Consider the following 22464-nt stretch of genomic DNA (forward strand, 5'->3'; position numbering starts at 1 on the left):
CTGCATGCACCGTGGCCCGTCAACTCTAGGTGGCATCGTATGGGGGGGTTAGTGCAGCTGGAGACCCTGAGACATCAGCCAAGAATTTCTGAATAAGAATTTTCACGCTAAGCCATTCTCAGGAAGTGTGTGTGTGTGTGTGTGTGTGTGTGTGTGTGTGTGTTGAAAACGAATGATCATGGTCTCTAAAACAATGCATCCACAAGACTTGGTAGACCATGACTATAACCCCAGTATTCAAGAGGCAGAGGCAGGAAGAACACCATGAGCTCAGTTTCAGGACACTCTATGCTATATGGCTAGACCCTGTCTCAAAAAAAAAGCACAATATTAAGTATACATAAACATATGACTCAAATATTTATGATCATCCCTTGCCCCCAACCATGATGTGGGACACACACGGCATATGGAGATCCTTAATAGACATGTGTGTCCACTTAAAACTACATGCCATGTATGTCCACTTAAAGTCACATACCATGTATACGCCATGTATGTCCACTTTAAACTACATACCATGTATAAGCCATATTATGTCCATTTAACGCTACATAGCATGTGTAAACATTTAAAGGGATAAAGCAAATCTGAATAGGAGTCTCTCTGTTATCTCAACCACCTGCATTACACTAGACACACCTGGGCTAGGCAGGCAGAGCACAAAGTAGAACCCAGCTCCCTGGATGCCACGACTGACACTCTACGTCCGTGATCTTCAGGGGACAGAAATAATGAGACTTTCATCAGGTTAAGCCGGATGCACTCACTCATGCCAATCAATTTGAGGAATATACAAATAACTTTCTCTCCAAGCATATGCTTGTGCCGTCGGTCAACGTATGGAATCTAAATCATCATTTCTGGTTGAACATTCCGGTCAGCGAAGGGTTTCCCCATGTTCTCACTGAGCTGAACACTGGGTGCAGTTTCTATAAACCTGGTTATGAACCAGGGTCTCTGAGTTCACAGCAGCTCTGCCCACCCCTTAGGTGTCAAGGCCCTCATATCTGTCAAATTTTATCTTCAGCATTAGTGATTTAAAAAAGGGTCAAGGGCTGGGTAGAGGTCTCACTCTGGCATGCTCCCGGATCCAGTGAGAGACTATGTCAAGTACTAAGACGGTCAGCGATTGAGGAAGACTCATACACCAGCCTTTGCACCACACACACGATGAACTGGACTCCACTTTCCAGAACCCGTCTTTTATTGGGAAAGGCATGTTCCAGAGCAGTCTTATGGCAGGTGGAGCGAAGCTGCCGTGAGTGCTGACAACACACAATAGGTCAGGAAGAGGAACGAGAGGAAGTCTGTCTCGAGTCAGAGGCCCTGCTTCAGTGGGCTGTGAGGAGTGCATAGGAGTTTGCAAGAGGCAGAGAGAAAGGTCTCTGCAGTAACTGACCTGCCTGAGCAAAGGCAGCAAGCAGGAATCTGCCTTATCAGCAACCCCTCCGGGCCAAGTGCAGACTCCTGGGCCAATTAGAGGAAGCCTCACGCTCACATGAAATAATCGTCCTCACTGCTTGCCACAAACTAGGCTCTTGGACTTGAACAATTGGAACATGTCTGAGAGTAAACGATCCCACAGATTTGGCTATGGCAGGGTGTGGAAAGTTTCTCAGCTGCACGCTGTAAGTAAGTACATCTCGTTTACAGTGATATCTGGACAGACAGAGAATGAGCCGTGCCGGGGGAAATTGAATTTTCAGATTATCGGCATAAAATGGAAAGTCTGGCTGGAAATCCTTTCTAATTGTGTTTCCTTTGAAGAGATGAGTGTAGTTGGTGTCGTAAAGCCATCTCACTTTAATCTTACCCGGAGAGACAGACAGACAGATGGACAGACACACACGCACACACACACACACACACAGAGAGAGAGAGAGAGAGAAGAGAGAGAGAGCACTATGTATTCAGCCCTATCAATTGCTTTTTAAAAAGACATAATAGAACCAGACTTACTGGTGCATGCCTGTTATCCCAGCACTGGGGATGTGGAGGCAGGGGGATTGCTGCAAGTTATGGCTAGCCTGGTCCCCTTATGAGTTTGATGTCAGCTTGGACTACAGAATGAGACCCTAACTCAACTCATCATCTCCAAGACCTCCTCTCCCTTGTTCTGTGTCTCCTGGCTGTGCAGGAACCCACCTTCGGACTCAATGGGACCGGGCAGTCCACAGGTTCCTATTTCTCTCAAGTAGCTAGTACCAGGCTAGTCTGTAGTCAGTCATTCCAGCTTGGGTTACTGGAAGTGCTACTTCATAAGAATGTCAGCATCCAGGTTTGACAGACTATTCTCTATGGTGTCAGAAAACAATCACCTGGTGAACACGTTAAATCTTGTCTTTCCTTTGAATAAGAGCTGAAAAGTTCCTCATTCTCCCAAGATGACAATTCTCAAAGAGCTCACAGGTCCTAACTTCTCACCTGGACCCCCTCCCCCAATGCCCACCCTCCTTTCTGGAAGGTGCTGAGCTCCATCTACCCAAGGGCTTTGCCATGACACCCGGTTCTCTGCTGACTTGAAGTTCTTCTGTTTCTTCATTCCTCCTTGGGAAACCTTCCAGGAACCCCAAACTAGAACACACCACATGTCCATACTCTCTTCTGTCTTCCAGCCTGGACTCCATCTGCAGCGTACCCATCTTTGGGTCTTTGAACGGCTGTCCAAATGGCTTATGCACTCCTCTGTACTATTCTAAGCCGGAAAACAAAGGCGGTAATTTGTATTCACTGATGGGTCTCACACAGTGTTCAGCTCATATCAGGTACTAAAGTGTTGCTGTAGATGAACTGAAATGTTTCTTCAGCCTGCCATGTGTTTTGATGTGTGTGTTTCGGGACGCTGTAGATGATGGGTCTTGTGGGCCCTATGAGAACTGTGTAGACTCAGAATTCTCTGCACTTTGTCTGTGGCGAATGTGATTTTCCTTTTGGCCAGTGGTCTTTTGTACGTTTCTTTTACTGTAAGTCTATAAGAGTGACAGTCAGCTCCCTTGAGATACCTGGTATGGCAGATGGGTTTTAACTTCCGACAGTCTCCGGGGTGTGGTACTATCATGACCTCTATTCTGTACCGGAGGACACCAAGTCTCAAAAGGGTTAAGAATCTGCCCAAAGCTGCACAGCTAGTGTACCCTGGAATAGAGTACCCTGTCCTCCTTTACACTACAACGCTCAATGTGTCTGTAAGTACAGAGGATGTTATGCTCAACTTGACTTCTGAAGGAGAGGTAGGATGAGCCAATAGCAGAAGAAAGGAGAACCCTTCCGGAAGGAATCAAGTGTTCCCAGACACAAAGCCCCGAGGGCACTGAGCAGTTCTGGAAGAGGCAAGCACGAAGCTGGAAGCCAGGCTCATCCTAGAGAGAGGAGCTGAGGGAGGGCTGAGAGGCAGGCATCCTGCCTTCTAAACGTTCCCCGACAGTAGTGGAAGCCACTGGAAGATTTGTGAGGAGTCGGGGTAGGAACACAGGCGTTCGGCAAGAAGAGCATGCTATCTCCTTCCCGGTAAGAGTGCAGAGGCAACCATAGCTATCTACACCTGCCTGGGACTCTGGGATGCGTTCGTTCACTGAAGCCACGGCTCCCTGGTTCTTAGAAACGCTACGGAGCATGATGAAGAGCAATGACGACATGCATGTCTCTGTCTTCTCCTCCTTTGTCTCCACGTCAGAAGAAAGGGTGCCATGACTTCTAGAGCAGTGAGTGTTTCAGAGCCTCTCTTGGGTGTGAGCCCAACATATTGATGTAATCTCCACGCCTAACACCGTGTGTACCGCTGGGTTAGAAGGGGGATTCGTTGTGGTTATTTATTTGTTCTAAAAGTTTTTGTTACATTTCTTTAGTGTGTGTCATAGCACATATGTGAAGGTCAGAGGACTTGGTTCTCTCCCTCTACCACATGGGTCCCACGTGTTGAAGTCAGATCATCATACGGATTCATGCTATATTGATAAGTATATGATATGTTAGATGTCTGTGTCTTTGCTGATAGTAGACCGAGAAGATCATAAAGGGTTGGCTGACTGACGTTATTAGAACGATTGCGTTTAGAATATATAACTTAATTTAAATCCAGCTCCATCACGCCTGGTGAACTAGAGACGGTCTTGGTTGAGGGAAGAAAGGGCAAAGTGTTTGTTTTCGACAACGTCACACTAGAGTTTCTGTCTTTCTTACTCTCAATGTGTGCATCAGACTACGGCTGTGTTAGCGCCAACATTGACCCTGTCGCAGTAACAGCCACACAGCGCCACTCTGTTGGATCGATTCCTAGTGATTTTAACGACCACTTCTGTTCACTGCGCTTTAGAACAACAGCCTTTACTTAACGGCTATAAAAATGGCTTCTTGCTTAACGGCTTGCCTCATAACTGTAAGGCCTGTGTCCTAACAACAATGCCATTGTCAGTAATCTCCATGGCTCCCCTTTATATACGTTAGTGTTATATCCCAAGAAGGAAATCATTTTCTTATCTAGCTCACAGAGAGAGAGAGACAGAGAGAGAGAAAGAGAGAGAGACCATAATACAAAAAAATGGTTCAAAACCAGGTGTGGTGATACACACCTTTAATCCCAGCACTCTGGAGGCAGAAGCAGGCAGATCTCTGTGAGTCTGAGGCCAGCCTGGTCTATAGAGTGAGTTCTAGGACAGCTGTGGCTGTTATACAGAGAAACCCTGTCTTGGGGTGGATGGTGTGGGGGGTGGTTTGGAACTCCTAAACCAAATTGTAAAAACTAAGAGCAGGGACGGGGAATGTGGCCCAGTTGATGGAATGCTTCGATTGCACGAGCAAAGGGTTCAAGCCCTAGCACTCCACAAACCTGGCATGATGGCACATCCCTAAGACAAACAAAAGATGAGGCTTAATCACCAGCTTCCAGGCTGTTTCCGAGAACCATGCAGGAAAGGGCTGCATCTGGGTCCCACAATGGCCACATTGCCCACGTTTGTTTCCAGAGTTCCTAGTGCCAGGGTGCTTTTCTGAGAACACCGTCTGTGTCTGATCTAATCTGGAGGGTAGAATTGTTCTTCCCTAAAGGTATGAGATTTAGCAAACAAAAATAAGGACCAGTGTGCTACCTATATGTCTATGCACAGCACATACATAGAGAGTATGTATACATGCATTTCATATCAACTATGAATAACTTTATTACGTGTATATTAAGTACTAAATATTACCATAGTTATAACAAAAAAGTATTTGCTATCTGTCTGAAATTCAAATTTAACTGAGCATCTTGTATCATATCTGGCAACCCTAACATGACCAAAATCGAGCCAACTCCCATCTACCTAATTAAGTACAGATGGCTTCATTGTGCTGTGATGAAGGTTAGTTAACTGCCAAAGGGCTGAGATTTTGATTGAACATGAAGGCATTTTGAAACTGGAAAACACCCCTGTCACTGAGAGATCACACGTGGCTATGCGTCCAAGCAGTTCAGACATATCCGTGGTCCACAGTGTTAGACCGTCTGTGTGAACTGCATCCCCCCCCCACACACCCAGACCTCAGAGCTCCAGTTCCTGGTCACAGATGCGTGGTCAAGCACGGGCTAAGAGTGAGACTGGGTTGTGGAACGTTTTGACACGGGCCCCACTTTTAAATAACTTGGTTCCAAACCAAGCACAAGTCAGTCATTTCCTTTGTCTGGGATGTGCGATTTCCATTAGGATGATAACGAGCGGGAAAATGAGCAAGGGAAGGGACTCCTGCCATGATAGCAGGTGAATCACGCTGAATTCCACTCACATGGATCACAATCCCATTTTTTAAAGAGGAAAAGGTGTCATGAAGCCAGAAGACACAGAGGACACTTTTACAAGATGCTTCCTACGCGTCTACGCCTTTGCAACCTTAAAGGTAAAATAGATTCATTTTGGTGTTCAGAGGTTCCCCACCCAGGGACTTCACGAGGGAGATTTACTTAGGGGACTCAATCTGAAGTGTTGTTGTGACTCAATCTGAAGTGTTGTAAATTATGTCAGGGCGCATGGAGAGAAGGCAGTGCTCAAAGGCCTTCCTGGGTCACAAGAGCTAAGGAAAGCCATCCCGCTGCTGGCTTCCAACTGCACACAGTTTGCAGGTTCATTAAAATACAGTATAAAATACTCCAGGGCTGTCTGTCTTCGTCCCTGCCTTACTCCAACACACTCAAGCCAAACAATCCCCAAGATCCTGCCTCTCTTCTTTCCTTCACCCTCCAGGACTGTGTTAATCCATCTTCTTCCCACTGTTTGAATTAATCTAGACAAGAGTAGCGAGTGAGACTGTGTGAGCCCCTTGGCCAGACACGTTCCCCGAAGAGAACATTTTGGAACGTTAAAACAACACTGTGTGCCTTGTTCCCCCCACCCCACCCCCAGACATAAATTTTCCTATTTCACCAATCACCTCACAACAATGCATGTCCAAGCCATGCTGTGATTAAAGGGGAGAGTATGCTTATTACCCGCGTTTTTTCACATGTTGGAGCAAGCGAGATCCAGGGTGGTAAACCAAAGGAAATTTCCACTCGCCCTTAGCTGCTACACACTCCCCATCTATAAGAAAGCCTGCTGTTATTAAGCAAGAATGCTAAGCTGAAGTTGGTCACTCGTAACAACAGACAGATGTATAATGTTTTATTTGGGTTAGCTAGCTCTCCTGCAAATAGAGAGCCTAAAATTAAACTGTCTTTACAAAAATACACAGCAAATGATAGCTCTGACTGACTTATTCTAGAGCTCGCATTCTTTGCCATGGAAAATGGAAAATGAGCCTCTGATGAACACGGTATCCGTTTAGACTTGTCCCTGTCGGGGAGAGAAGAGGCTGACGTTCTATGGAATGAAAAAAAAAAAAAAAAGGAATCTGCATTGAGGAATAAGGCTATAACTATGCAAACCACATAAGGATGGAAAAGGATTTTTTTTAAAGTACTTATGGAATTTGAAAGAATAATAATGGAACAAAGACACAGGCAGAAGGCTAAATGTTTGACCGCAGAGTCGAATGGGTTCCTGACAGGGTCACATGGGATGCAAAATTGGTTATTAGTCACTGAAGGAACATTTGTTGCTTTCCCTGTGTGTCACAGGGTAAAGGATAAACTTTGCCAAGACACCGAGTTAATAGAAACTGAGTTCCTATTAAGGCTCAAATTCATGGGAAGCACCTCCGGAAACTTGGGCTTATTAGCTCAGAGGTGAGGCTCACTGGAGGATGGTGAGCTCCCCGGAGGAGGCCCATGCTGCAGTGGAGGGTGCATAGCAGACTCTTCAAGACCTCGTGCGTTCAGAATCCAGTGAGGTGAGTGGATGGCTCATCTGGAGACTTGTCACGTTAACCAGGAGTGACATCTGCTTATGGAAAGGCCTGCCGAAAGCAAGAGTGTGTTCCAACCCAAAGCCAGCTAGCATTCGCTAGAGTGTTTCCAAATGTCAAATCAAAGGGACACTTCTGCTCAGGTGTGGTATTAGTGACTGCCATGCACACCCCTTTGTGGTACAGGAGGTAACCACAATGGCAGAGAAAAGATGTGTAGGTGAGCCAGTCTCTAAGTGATTCTGTAACAATCTTCATTAAGGACTTGTAGCAACCTGGTCTTAAAAGTAAGGAAACATCCAAGCTGGTCTTCTACAAATGCCTTTAATGATACTTTGCCTGCGCCATGCTTGACTCAGATGATGCCTGGGTACTAACCCCTGGAGTCCAGCTATCTCTTCAGGTCGGGCCTCCAGAGTTCTTTCTCATTGTGGGACTGAGGGCCACTGGAGGATGGTACCCATGCAAGGAGAGCACTTGGAGTAATTTTCAGTGGAGCGCTCCTCTATCCAAATCTCTCAAGCTGTTTGTCATTGTTGTTTATTTTCTAACAAGACAGTCCAGTTGGGCTTCTGTTCTCTGGGAACATTTCCCGGACAACTGCAACTTCCTGGCAGTCCCATATGGTATAGTGAACCCCATCAGCTTCCTGCCGCTTACCACCCCCCCCCATGATCTGTGTTCATCTTCCCCGCATTCCCCGTGACTTGTGTGTACACCCTGTTCTTCTCCAAGTGTGGCCTCAAAATTTGCTGCATTGGCACCAGCTAGGAACTTAGACCTTTGGACCTTCTGGCTCCACACAAGCCATCTTCCTTCCGATCCCCTCCAGGGGTTGGAGGGCTCACAGACACATGCCTAGAATCTTTATCTGGAATGCGGCAGTAACAGTAGAAACTGCTAGGCTCTACATGAGAGTTAGATATAGTCTCTACATAAACGATGAATCCGTGGTGGCTATTTACTGTGTGATGGGTGCAATTGTGCGTGTGCAGTTTCACCACGAGCCACCTAGAGAAGGCAGGTATCACCATGTGTCCATGATGGTGTTGTAGCTAGGAGGCCAATACTAAGGGCGGACAGAACCGGTTCTCAGGACCAGTTTGCTGCCTACTGGCTTTTGTATCTGCATAAGTTATTTAATCTCTCCGCCCTTAAGCCCCTCACTTAGAGAATACTTTGTTTGCTTTTTTCTTCTGCTGGTAAAGAGGACAATGAAATAAGAAAATGATGCTTCTTTGGAACGTCCTCCTCCTCTCCTGAAATCAGAGCTGTCAGTGACACAGAGGTAAAGGCGGGGACAGGGACTCTCCCTGTGTCTATGAGATGACAGGTCACCCAGGCATCAGATCCACAGATCAAAGGAAGGCTGGAATGGAGGAATGATCTCCCATGCGCGCCATGTTCTGAAGAGTCACCCTGTGTCTTGTACCTAAGTGCTAACTTGGAAATGTTCTCCTTCCCTTCCCTAGGCTGTGCTTAGAGATCCAGTAGATCCATCTCCCTTCTGAAGTCTACTTAGATTCCCATTATTTCCTCTGCTCCAAGTTCTCATCCTAGACCAGCATTCGGAGTTGTCCTTAGGGTGATTTCCGATTTGTATGCCTTTCCTTTAAATTCCTTATCTTTTAGGCCAGCATACAATTCCGTACCAAATCATGATGCGAGGGCTTCTCTGGTGCCAGTTTTCACTCCAAAACCTCCATGACTCACACAAACATCCCTTCTCATCATCTGTTACGAGTTAGCTGCTATGGTCCAGCTCTGGGTATCTTCTTCCTCCTCCCACTTCTCCAGAATGAGGACCTGAAGAGCAGTCCGGGAGCATGGCAAGAACCCTGCACCGGTCCAGGGCCTCTGCTCAGGTGTGATGAGCCACTTAGAGTTCGTCGTGCAGAAAAGTCACACGGCCTTCCCATACAGAATGCAGAAGCACATCCAACCCAAAGGGGCAGGCCTATGTATATGTAAAGATCCTTCACAGGATCCTGCAGAGAAATGCCAGGAATAACTGGAATCAACAGCCAATCACACACAGTAACCAAGTCACGCCACAGCTCTACCCGTGTAGACCACTGACCTGGGAAACTAGCTCATGAATACACTGGTGTGCCTGGGCAAAGCAACTAGCTGGTGCCCTACCCCATGTTGGTGAAGTTAGCAATTGGGTTCAGAACTCAGCCAGCTTTTGAAGCGAACGGTAGATGGTTTTGGAGAGGAGAGAAGAATTCGGTTCAAGGCCTCAGCAAAGATCTCCTGGGGTGTGTTTGCGTGACCTGTCACAGGGTCCAAAGGACAGCAAGCCTGGCTGGTTTTACTTTTCAATTACTTTTAAACCCTCTGAGCTCAGTGAACCCTGAACAGATTCTTGTTAAGCACTTTGTCCTACTTAATATTAAAGCCTGCGTATACTTAACATGAAATTTAAGCTAGGTAATCTTTGGGCTTGTAGGTCATCAAAATACAAAAAAACAAAACCCTAGTGTGTTAGAAATAGCTAACATCCAAGAAAGCTTCTCAGGCCACTTTTTATATCAACGAGAGGTTACATCTTGTCAGAGGTTAAGTCCGACCCTTTGCATTTTGTCAGTCCTGGAAAGGAATGTATGAATGGAGTTAGGTTTTGTTCTCCAGCAGGCACTTCCCACCCCTTTGTGATCACATGGGATGGGAACACTGGAGACCTGATTGAAAAGCTCTATTTTTCTTTTTTTCTGTGGGTATACCCACCTTGTTTCTGTGCCATGGAATACAACCTGATATTTTCCCAGAAAACTTACAAAATTCAATCAAAATAATAATTTCAAACTTTTAGGACATTCCAAAGCTGCACTAAGCAGAAGGAAGAAAGTGAATACTAAATGGGTTTATTTTTCTTAAGAAAGGATCTGTGACTGGTGGAAGCTCCCACTTTTGAGAGTTAGGAAAAAGAAAAGGTATTGTGCAAATAGGGGTGGGCTTGCAAAACTGATGGGTGAACATTGTTGTGGGAGTTAGAAATACCGCTTTATTTAATTTTGGCCAGTATTATTTACATTATAATATATATTCCCCGATATAAGTAAAATATCTAAATAATTAGTGTAGATTAACTTTAGCTAGAATTACTGGTTCTGCACAACAGCTAATATAGTGCGATACATAATTTAATATAAATTGTATAACATATATTGTATATATCTGATAATACATACTATACACACGCTCTATAATCTATATGAGTTATACATACTTACACAATAAATGCAGATAACGTGTCACAGTCTTGACTAGAATCTCTACGTATGTCTGATTTTAGAAGTTTTGTCCCTCATTCTGGACTCGGGGAGGTGGCACTTCATTTACAAGGACGGTGAATCTGGACATGCCCGACGAAATGCACAGGTGTATTCAACACCTGGGCCAAGGGTATTTAGCCAGGGTGCTGAGAGGAGCAGAGAGAGTAGGCTCATCCTAAAGCCAGGCAAGCAGGACGCCTCACCGCTGTGGCTGTGATTGTGCATGCTCCCAGAGCAGGAGCAGTGTCACGTGGAGTCTCATTAGACTCGTGCATGCGTTTTTGGGGCGTCAGACCTTCCAGGTGGCTGGAGGCCTGAGCCCAGAGCACTCCCTCAGGCCAGTAATCGGTGTGGCTGAAGGAGTCCAGTGTTGCCTTGAGTCAGTGTCTTCTCTGTGTCTGGGCGTCCTCCTGGAGGACGAACAGGAATGCTCACCTTGCAGGACTACAGTGATGCTGTATGAAAGGTTCCATGTGGAAAGCACATGGCTGGGGTGTGGCCGCCAGGTCAGGGTGTTCTATTATCTATGCAGATTCTCTTGGCTCTCCCCTGAACCACTGTGCCACCGTTACCCAAGTCTTTACCACTCATTATTTTAACATAATCTGCACCTTCTCCCCGTGGGATGCTTCTAGCCCTATTCCTGCCTGTTATTTCCTTACATGTTTCTTCTAAATGGTCTACAGCATCCTGGCCCCTCACAGGCTGCTCACTGTCAGCAGAGACAGCCCCCGTGTGCTCTGCTTGGCTTCCCAGATGCACCAGTCCCTGATGACTCTTTTCCCGTTCCCTGCAACCCTCGTGCTACCAGAACAACTATCCTCTACTCTCTATGCAGCCACATGGCTTCTGCAGTGTGCCTGCTGGTTAGGTTCATTCCCAAACTGGAATTTGCTTTCCTTTATCTTCAGAAAACAAATGGTGTATTGAAGGACGCACTTACAGATTCATGCCCTTTCTTGACCAGAAAAGCAGGAAAGGGCAATCCTGGCTTCTCTGTTCATTATTTTCAAGGACTCCAATGGAGATATCACAGTGAGGATTATAATCCTAACCTGTAAGATTTGACAGCTTGAAAAACCTGGGACACTAAATGTTGTTTCCAGAGACTAACACTGCATGTGGCTTTAGTGGAGTATTAATCTGGAGGATTAAGAGAAGGGGAAGTCATGTGACAATGCCCTTTTATCATGTTTAGCTTGTGGAAAACTATTGATGGCTTAACAGAATTTAAGCCACGTGGATTGTAGAACCACAAAAACAAATTAACAAATAAGAAGCAGATATTTTTAATGTTACGTATTCATTTACCGTGTACGTGCGAGTTTATGTGTACCATTGCACATGCAGTACCCATGAAAGCCAGAAGAGAGGCTCTGGTCCCCCTGAAACTGGAGTTACAGGTGGCTGTGAGCTGCCCTGTGAGTGCAGGGAATCGAACATGGGTCTTCTGAAATAGTAGCAAGTGCTCCTAACCATTGAGCCATCTCTCCAGCCCCCAAGAAGTACACTTCTTAAAAGGAGTCTGCAGAAGAATAGACAAACCAAGAGTATGTTGTGAAGCCAACAACCAAACTGTTTGGTGCAAGGCAGGTCACGGGTCGTAGCTTAGCAACGGGCAAGGAGTTGTCCTCCAACCAACACACTGAGATCTGGTCTGTGTGAGAGTCAAGGAGCCGATAAGAGGAAACATATGAACTGTAAACCAGTAACTATGTAAACAATGACCAGTCAGCAGTAAGAAGCATGTGAGGCTGATACAGATGTGTGCAGGTGGTAGAAAAAAAAAAATTCTAACAGGCAAAGTGGATGGATGGATGGATGGCCTAGGTAGTATTATCTAGAAAGAGAATTTCAGGGGGAAAAAGGAATGCGAAAGCACCTTGAGGTGAGTTTTGAGCAGATCAGTAGGGCAGAGAGGAGGGGGGGTTTGTGTATTATTGGGGACTGGGGACAACAGAGGTGTACCCCACCCCCTGCAGCCTTTGTATGTCCTTCAGCACCCAGCTGAGCCCTTCTAGACTTCCGTACCCTCCTCTACAGTCTGTCATTCTCTGAGACAGCGTTGACGGCCTCTTTCACCTAAGTCTCTCTGAGTCAACAGGAGCAATGCATTTCCACCGGCGGGCGGTGGAACTATTCTGGACTCTTCCCCTCCAGTGTGGGCTGTTTACATCCTCCACATTTCCCCTTCCTGCCTCCTGCTCAGATCACTGTGGCCCCGGTGGGTGGGGGTGGGTTGACCCTTTCTCTCCTGTGCCTCCAGTGCCTTTTGCCAATGAGCTCTCTTGAGGGGCTGGATTCTTAGCGAGGGCTGTGGTGGTAGCAACGGTTTCATTCTTGAAAATGTTTGGCCATGTAGCCTGTACTGGGCACTTTGCCAGATGGCCAGGGATTCGAAGGTAAATGCCACACCAGTTGCCTTGAGGGGATCTTCAGGGGCCAGTTTTGCTGGGTGCTCTGGAGCCACCTGTAAACAGCATGTGTCTGTCCCCTCTTTCTTTCAGGCCATAGCAGAGCCCCATGGTAGCCAGGTGAGTGAAGGGGAGCGAGGACGTTGCCACTTGCCCTGCAGAAGATTCCTGACCTACAGAGTGAGTGACCAGGTAGAAAGGGGCTTGGAGGGCAGAGGGTTCTAGACTGGGGGACAGGGGTTTGAAGACAGAGGAGATGGGCTATCCTGAGATCCATGCTCCTCAGCTGTCCTCTTTCCCTCAGAAAGGGACCCATGCACTTGCAGAGGCCACAGGTCCCAAACCCTGGCTGCTAGGAAGCACTGCTCATGCCTCTGACCTCAGAACCAGGTGTTCAGGCTTGCAGCCAGCAAGCACTTAGCAGAAACAGGAAAGCACACAGTCCATCGCAAGCCAGGCCAACTCCCCAGCAAGGGGAAGGGAGGGAGAAACAGAAGCCACACAGGGCTACTTTCCAGGGAGCTCAGCCACAGTCCCCAGAATCTGGAGGCTGCTGTGTGTACGCAGGACACTCAAGCCTCACTTGTTCTGGGAAACTTAAGCCCTTGTTTTGGTTTCAGTGGATTGAGTGGCACCTGTGTTCACCAGTTTTCTTTCCTCTGTCTTTCTCCTCACCCTGCCACTTGCTGAGTCTGTCTTCAGCAGGGCCCCTGTTACCAGCTTGTCTCCACATTCAGCAGTGCCAGTGTGCCCTTGCCAAGCCTCAATGGGGCTGCTTTTGTTCCTCGTTATGGACTAAGAAGTGTAGTCCAGGGCACAAGAGGGGAGTTCTGTGCTGCCTGTGATGTGTCCCTGGCACCTAAGTAACAGATCCCCGGGGAGGGTGAAGTAGCATCAAGGAGTTAAAGCTCCCAGTAAGTTTTGGTTTGCAATGAAACCAAATCAGTGACTTTCCAAGGGAGGGAGAAAGGCATTGCAGTAGGGGCCATTCAGTGAGAGACAGGCCTTCCCCACTGAAGCAGGAAGACTGAATGGCCCAGGGGCTCTGTTTTACCTTCTGAGCAGGCGGTGCCCCTCCCCCCACCCCCCATCCCCCATCCCCCCACCCCATGGGGACCACTGCTGTTTCCTTGGAAGGATTTACCTGCATTTATTCCAAAACTTCTATTGGCATAATGCCCACCCCCCCACACACACACCAGAAAGATTAGCATCTGAATCTGAAGCCACTGCCTACCCATCTATTCTTAAAATAATACCAGTGAGGTAGGGTAAAAGGCATGCCCGCCAGGTAGAGTTACTCTGTAATTGCCTACATTATCTTTTTCGAGGGATGTAGAGATCATCCATTTTAGTCAGCAGGCAGGTGCTGTAAGATGCTCTGTGGCCTCGCATCCAGCAATTCTCCAGTGGTTGGGTATTGATGCATGGCGAAGCCTCCCTGGGTCCGAGCTGGGAGCACAGGGGCTGGGTAGGTTGGGTTTTTTGTTTTTTGTTTTTTTTTTTTTTAATTTTTATTTATTTATTTTTTCTGCTACTAGGTTAGTTACCCTACATAGCCTTTCGTTTTTAGATATACTACATACCCTTTCGCTTGTTCTTAAAATAGACTCCTCCAGCTGGTTCTATTTTGATCTAAAGAGCAGGGCAGAATTTTGTGTATACCTAAATATCACACCTAAAATGACATTGGTTGTACTTGTCTAAGAATAACCTGCGTGGCAACCGAGACATTACAAGAGCTTAATTACTTGCTGTTAGTGGGACTATAGTTGCTTAATAATTTGACTCTTCCCAAATGTCATCAGAACCAAGAGAAACCATAGATACTAAATTATTCACTGGATGGGGGGAGGCAAATGAATTGCTCTGAAGTGTGTTAGTTAAAAGGATGGTGTAAAAAAATGTATTAATACTACGTTGTCTCTGAAGATTTGCAGTAATATTCTCTATTGCTATACCAAAAACTATTTTACAGGTGGCTGATCTAAGCTTTAAGCGTTATCGTGGCAAATCATCAAAGCTAACTATGAATAAATACTTGCGAAATACGTTTTGCAAGAAATTTGCATAACCTTTTGTATAGTCAAGAGAAAAGTAAAAATTGCTTTTCACAATAAGGCTGTGTTTAGATGCTAGCCTAGCCATCAAAAAAAGCTTGCAACATAGGAGTAAGGCAGCCGAAGTTCTTGTCCACCTTACCTGGAAAAGAGCAGTATCATTTGAGGAATCGCATTTTATTAATTGATGATTTCTGCTTGGAGGCACCAGTCCAGCGTGGGCATCGCCATCCCCTAGGCAGCTTAGACTGTGTAAGAAAGGTCCCGAGCAAGGCAGAGGAAGCAAGCCAGTAAGCAAGAGTTCCTCCATGGTCTCTGTGTCGATTCTTACCTTGAGTTTCTGCCCAGGCTTCCCTCATGATGGCTTGTAACCTCTAAGATGAAACACCTGCTTCCTCAAAAAGTTACTTTTCATTAGTGCTTTATTGCTAGCAACAAAAAGCAAACCAGGACTGAAGTTGGTTCTGAGGGTGGACTAAAATACCCACTCAGGCGTTAAGGACTTGCTCCCACTCAGGTCTAGAGAGGTTGAAGGTTTGTGTTGAGCCATAGTGCTAATCAGCTGCTGAATCCGTGTTCACTTGTGCTAGCTCTCCCCCAAGCCTCAATTCCTGACTCAGCTGCCCTCACCACGCTGGCACAAGTCAGCCAGTCTTGACTTCACCGTTCCACTTTCTTACTTACACAAACCTTTCCTCCTGCCTCCTCTACCTCCTTCTGCTAAGGAGTGAAACTGCTAAGGGTTGAAGGTACTGGGGACAGTTAATGCCTGTACCGAGCACATGGAGACGTCCTTGCGAGCATTCATTCCCCAAGCAGGCAACATAGTAGCTACTTCTCTATGCGTTATGCACCTCATGTTAAGTTTCATAAATCATCCAGACAAGGTTTAGAGTGAGATGCACAGATTACGTGCAAATGATTTATCATTTACATAAAGGAATCATGACCCTCTGCAGAGTTTTGTATCCATGGGCGGCGGGAAGGGCTGGAAACGGGGTCTCTAGAAACGGTCTTAGCTTTGCTTCCTGATGCTATGTTAAAATACCCTGACAAAAGCAACTTAGGGGTTGCCCTGGAAAGACGGTCCAACGGTTAAGACAGCGTCCTGCGCTTGCAGAGGACTGGAGTTCAGCTCCCAGCACCCAAATCATGCATTCACAATCACATGTAGCAACTCCTCCAGCTCTGGGGGACCTCCTGATCCCTTCTTCTGCACTCACACAGATATAAGAGAGTAGAGAAAGGACTTATTTTTTTAACTCAAGATTCCAGATTACAGGCATAATTGAGGGGAAGTCACAGAGACAGGAGCCTGAAACAGTTAATCACATCAGTTCCCCCCAGGAGAAAGGGAACAAGGAATGTATAGCTTCTCAGTATACTTCCTCTGCATTCTACAGTTCAGGGTCCCCGGCCTCAGGAATGGTGCCACTTATAGTAGGTGGGTCTTCCCACCTCCTCAATTAAGATAATTATTACAAAAATCCACCACAGACACACCCACGGGCCAACTTGGTCCAGGCAATCCCTCTTCCCATGTGATTTTAGATTGTGTTGGATTGGCAATTTCAGTTGACACAGATATCAAGGGACAACCGAGCATTCAGTCTCATTGCACACGGTTAATAGAATATAATTACTGCATTTGGTAGACGGCCATAGCCAGAATGTGACAAAAGGATTCTGCTAATTCCTTTTCTACCTCCTGGAAGCCACCCCCCCACCAAAAAAAAAAAAGTTGTAAGACACGTCTTTGTTACTTCTTTAGGTGGTCCAAGGAGCCTGAGGATGGACGCTGTTCACATTGGCGTGTCCAGTGCCCCACTGGTGAAACATTCCAATGGGGTTGGACTCAAGGCCCACAGACCTCGAGTCATGTCTAAGAGCGGACACAGCAATGTGAGGATTGACAAGGTAGATGGCATCTACTTGCTCTACCTTCAGGACTTGTGGACAACGGTCATCGACATGAAGTGGCGATACAAACTCACCCTGTTTGCCGCCACCTTTGTGATGACCTGGTTTCTGTTTGGAGTGGTCTACTACGCCATAGCTTTTATTCACGGCGATTTAGAACTTGGGGAGTCCAGTTCGAATCACACACCCTGCATCATGAAAGTGGATTCTCTCACGGGAGCCTTCCTTTTTTCCCTGGAATCCCAGACAACCATTGGCTATGGGGTCCGCTCCATCACGGAGGAGTGTCCTCATGCAATTTTCCTCTTGGTTGCCCAACTGGTCATCACCACGTTGATTGAGATCTTCATTACCGGGACCTTCCTGGCCAAAATCGCAAGGCCCAAAAAGCGAGCGGAGACCATCAAGTTCAGCCACTGTGCTGTGATCAGCAAGCAGAACGGGAAGCTATGCTTGGTCATCCAGGTGGCCAACATGAGAAAGAGCCTCTTGATCCAGTGCCAGCTCTCAGGAAAGCTCCTCCAGACTCATGTCACCAAAGAAGGGGAGCGCATCCTCCTCAACCAGGCCACCGTCAAATTCCACGTGGACTCCTCTTCTGAGAGCCCCTTTCTCATTCTGCCCATGACCTTCTACCATGTGTTGGATGAGAGGAGCCCACTACGGGACCTCACACCCCAGAACCTAAAAGAAAAGGAGTTTGAGCTGGTGGTCCTTCTCAATGCCACCGTGGAATCAACCAGCGCTGTTTGCCAGAGCCGAACATCGTACATCCCGGAGGAGATCTACTGGGGCTTTGAGTTTGTGCCTGTGGTCTCTCTCTCCAAAAATGGAAAGTATGTGGCTGATTTCAGTCAATTCGAGCAGATCCGGAAGAGCCCGGATTGTACCTTCTGCTGTGCGGATTCTGAAAAACAGAAGCTGGAAGAACAGTACAGGCAGGAGGACCAGAGGGAACGGGAGCTGAGGAGCCTCCTGCTACAGCAGAGCAATGTCTGACTGGCGCCGGCCGGCCTCTGGGAACCTCCGGAGCCATCCCCTAACCAGCATAGGTGGACCTGATACCAAACCACACAGGTACCCATGGCCCATATCCATTTTTGTTCTGGTGGCTGTACAAGCATCTGAAAATATAAAAGGATTTCTTCAGAGTGCTTGGTCAGAAGTGAACACTCAAATTCAGATTCCCCTCTCCCCTCCAAAATGGAACTGTATATTGAAGAAGTAAGTGTAAACGATGGAGAGGACTCCTGTTTGGGTGACAGACTTGTAGCAGTGTTGACAGTGAATGGAATGTATGTCTGTAGAACATCAGCTTATAATGCAAAGTATTTATTCAACCTACCCATCAAGGGTGCCATCGGTGGCCAAGATCTGAGGCATGATTGACTGACTGTTTGCTTCTGTCACTGCTTGAGAATCTGCTCCTTCTCATGTTCAAGTATGTAAGCTGTATGTGTAATGATGACTGAGTGTTGGGGAAGCAGGGTCTTCAGGCTTGAAAATACAATCATTTTGTTTTTTTACAGTTTCCAGTGGATTTAATTGTATGGAGTGAAAGTAATCAAACCAGGATCCAAGAGTTCTGAAAATATGCCCATATCTTGATTCTATTGTCCCCATTCCCTTTGGGGGAAGCATATACGAGCTTCTTTTTCCTTCAAAATGTCCTTCACAGAGAAATCCAACAGCACCAGTTAGGGACATATTGGAAACAGACACAATCAGGTTCCAGTCAGGCTTATAGAACCATCGGCACTATAAGCTCTGCTCTGAGTAATATTGTCAAAGTAATGTTTTTCTAGGTACGTATGGAAAAATGATCACATTCTCTCCTGTCAGTGTATGTTAGTCAGTGTAGCTCTGAGACATTTCAGTTTTCCCCTGTGAACATACCTTGGCCACAAAGAAATTACATGAAATTACTGATGTCTTAAGCTCCCTGAGAGCTGTGATTGTCACAGCCATGATAAGCACATGGCTCAATGATCACAGTCACCACAGAAGAAAATTGAAGCTGTGTCACAATACAGGATGTCTACATAGATGACATTGTTTGTGAGGCTGAGTGACAACAGGAAGAAGAGTTGTGTAGAAGGGGAGAGGACCCCTTGTGCAAGAGCCTAAAGCACATGCTCAGTGTCCAAACACACCACATACAACTCAGCGTTACAGGCTTCACTTTAGAGGAAAGAGAGTAAGTGGCCAGGAATGGCTAAATATGTAAAAGGTGTGTGCTCCTTTGATTAAATCAGGACAAACTGTAAATTCACTCAAGTGCCATGTGACCATGAATGTGCAGGCCACACACACATACACACACACACGTGCACACACATGCACACACTTGTGTGCACACATGTGCATATACATACTTGTGCATACACATGCACACATACAAATGCACACACACGTGCATACATACACGTGCACACACACACACACACATCTCATACAGTACACTGATGTGTGCTCTGGACTTCCATCTGCTGTCAGACCTAACACTCAGTCAAGTCCACCACAGTCATCTTTGTGTTTATTTGATTCTATAAGGAAATGAACACTTAGGCTCAGAGAAATTGGGGAGACATTAATTGCCCCCAGCTGATGGGTGTGAACTGCTGCACATCCAGCCATATCTTCATGCAACTGCACTTGCAAGGGTCCCTTCCTTAAGAAAAAAAAAAAATGTGGAAATAAAATCTGTGGGTTGGAACTGAGATAATGAAGTGAAAATCAGGGACTCGCGGAGCAAAAGTATGCAGAATAATTTTTATTAACAAAGGGAGGGTTCAGGGCAGGCAAATGGCTCAGTGGTAAGAGCATGAGGTCATCAGTTCAAATCCCCAACACCCATCTAAGAAGTCAGCGGGATTTCACATGCTGGTGTCCCCAGCGCCTCGGGGGCTGCAATAGAGCGCTTAGAGAGCTCACTGCGGCTCACTGGCTGCCAGAGGAGCTCCAGGTTCAGTATGAGACCCAGGCTCGGGAGTAAGGCAGAGTTGGTGGAGAGGGACAGTGACCTACTTCTCTGGCCTCCAGTCTCTCTCTCTCTCTCTCTCTCTCTCTCTCTCTCTCTCTCACAGAGCTCTCTCTGTCTCACGCACATTTGTATCTCTCTGACACACACTACACACACACACAGAGGGAGAGAGAGAGAGAGAGAGAGAGAGAGAGAGAGAGAGAGAGAGAGAGAGAGAGAGAGAATAGTTTTCTGTTCTTGATTTCATGGCAGGCTGTTTTAGGTTGCCATGCTTCAAAAACTATCAGATGTTTGCCTGTTTAGACACTAGTCCCTGTAACTATTAAGCCTATGTATTTGCATTGTATATTATAGTAGAAAAAAAAAAAAAAACCCTACACCACAGGGTTGTCTGTGGTGGCTTTTCTATTGCATTAATGGAATTCCTCACACAAAATCTACCTTGGTGACCATCTGAATCTGATTGACACCAGTTAACTCGGCTCACTTCTGTTGGATACGGTACAATGATGACATCAGACTCAAAATGTTCTTTGTATAATCACCAAGGATATTATTTTCATCCGTATTTGGAATATCTGATTGTTTGATTTATTTTCAGTACACACAAATATATGTAGTACCTTCAAGACCAATGCATGGGCCAGGTGTGCTGGCACATACGGTTGTCCCAGCACATGGGAGGTAGAGGCATAGGGTCAAGAGTTCAAGACCAGCCTTGATGATGTAATGCCTACACTGCACCAGCTCCTCTACTTTAAAAGAAAAAAGTAAAAATGCATAGATCAACAGTCATAACTTAATATTTAGTGAGTAATTCTGTAGTTGACCAGTTTGAAACAACATTGTCCAGGATCACTTCACTGTTATTACTACAACTCATATGTTCTCATGTTGATGTGCTAACAGAAGAGTTAAGTGGTGAACTTAACTGGATGGTATCTAGGCAGGCTTCTGAGGGAGACAGACTCATAAGAGTCATCAAAGCAACCCAAGGAAAGCTTTGCGATTCCCAGAAGCCCAATGCATCCACCTTCTCAGTGGCCACTGGCTGTTCAAAAATGTGTTTCATTTTGGAGGTCACAGGGCCAACAGCGGCAGATAGGTGTACACCACAAGCGGTTTCTTCTGCCTTTTGCCTGTGACCACACACATCAAAGGAGAGAGATGCACCCTCTGACCTGCACCATGAGCTGCCTTGGGTTGGGAAGCTAAACACTATTTCTCTCCTTTTCTTTTTATTAACAGTGCAGTTATTTTTTAATATCTACAATTAATGCATAATGGTAAGAAAAATAATAGTATACATTAGTGGACCAAAAATTCAGATAAATGTAAACATCCACTTTTTTTGATCTTTATTTGAATTAAATTTCTACTTCGAATTGGCTGTGGTTTTGACATCACTGAATTATAAAATTAGGATACGTACACACATACATACATATTTAAGTGGCTGTTTACTACAGTGGGAAGAGACCTTTCTACCTTTCTATTGTAATGTAATTCTCTCTCACTTGGATCCTTGTAACACATGGAAAGAGGACATGACAGACTAGAGACAAAGGAAATGTGGAGAGAAAGGTGAGTGAACATGGTGTGTGGTGGGTTTGGGCTTCTGTAAGATCCTCACCACAGGCTCATCTTGGGTGTTGATTCTGTACCTGTTGACCACGGACTATGAGAGAAATACCACCATGCATGGCTATCCATCTTCCTAGGATTTCCATTGCCTCGCGAGAGTCGTTTCAGACGGAGGCTAGCACCCCCTAGTTTCCCCTGATGAGATTTTTAAAACTAAACCTACTCTACCTCAAGCCTTGACTTCTACTTCCTTTATACTTGTTGGGCAGCATCCAGTCGCGGGATGGTGACCAGCTATGAGGTACACTTGAGTTTTCTTGCCCCTTAACTCTTCCCCTTTAAGATGTAGACTCTCCATTTCACATCTGAAGGCTAACTACACACCCTGCCCATGTGGCCACCATGTCGTCTTTAAACTGGGTTGCCTGTCCACCTATCTTCAGGCTAGTGGCTGGCAATGGGTGGCTACCTGCTTCAGAGCAATGATGTCTGGGCAACTCTGAAGTGTCTGGAGTTCAAATCTTCAGCAAAATGATGGAGGCAGGAACTTGGCTGGGATTTTAAAGAATAAAGGTTTTTTTGTTTTTGTTTTTGTTTTTTGTTTTTTAACCTGGTTTCTTGAGTTGCTACTGTCACCCAGTTTTCATGTCACCATTTTATTTACTTTGTAAACAGAGGCATGGTCTCTGGCATTAGACTAAGAAAGGAGGCCAGGAAAGTATAAGAAATGCACTGAAGAGCTGGGAAGATGATGCGGTACAGTGCTGGCCTTGTAACGTGAAGACCTGAGTTCCATCCCCAGAACTCCGCAATGAAAAAGCCAGGCGTGGTGGCATTGGTTTGTAGTTAGTCCTAGAAATGGGGAGGCAGAGACAGACAAGTCTCTGACTCCTTGGTCAGCCAGCCTA

The 22464-nt window shown here is 46.1% G+C and overlaps 1 protein-coding gene across 11 annotated transcripts in view; it reads left to right on the top strand.

The window, feature by feature from the left end:
- Kcnj15 (potassium inwardly rectifying channel subfamily J member 15) overlaps positions 1-18510 on the top strand; it is a 36500-nt gene extending 17990 nt beyond the window's left edge. For 2 of the 11 annotated variants that reach the window (XM_051191930.1, XM_051191933.1), the window contains exons 2-3: positions 13103-13201; positions 16841-18510. In XM_051191930.1, the coding sequence (XP_051047887.1) occupies positions 16861-17988 (1128 nt within the window). In that variant the 5' untranslated portion in view covers positions 13103-13201; positions 16841-16860 and the 3' untranslated portion in view covers positions 17989-18510. Of the gene's footprint in view, positions 1-1484; positions 1636-3470; positions 3511-3680; positions 3705-7218; positions 7303-12891; positions 12998-13102; positions 13202-16840 lie in introns of those variants that run through there. The other 9 variants (XM_051191931.1, XM_051191935.1, XM_051191934.1 and 6 more) reach the window with 9 other exon arrangements.
- The last annotated feature ends 3954 nt before the right edge of the window (positions 18511-22464 follow it).

The sequence above is a fragment of the Phodopus roborovskii genome, unplaced genomic scaffold (genome assembly GCF_943737965.1).
Source record: "Phodopus roborovskii unplaced genomic scaffold, PHOROB, whole genome shotgun sequence".
Classification (NCBI taxonomy): domain Eukaryota; kingdom Metazoa; phylum Chordata; class Mammalia; order Rodentia; family Cricetidae; genus Phodopus; species Phodopus roborovskii.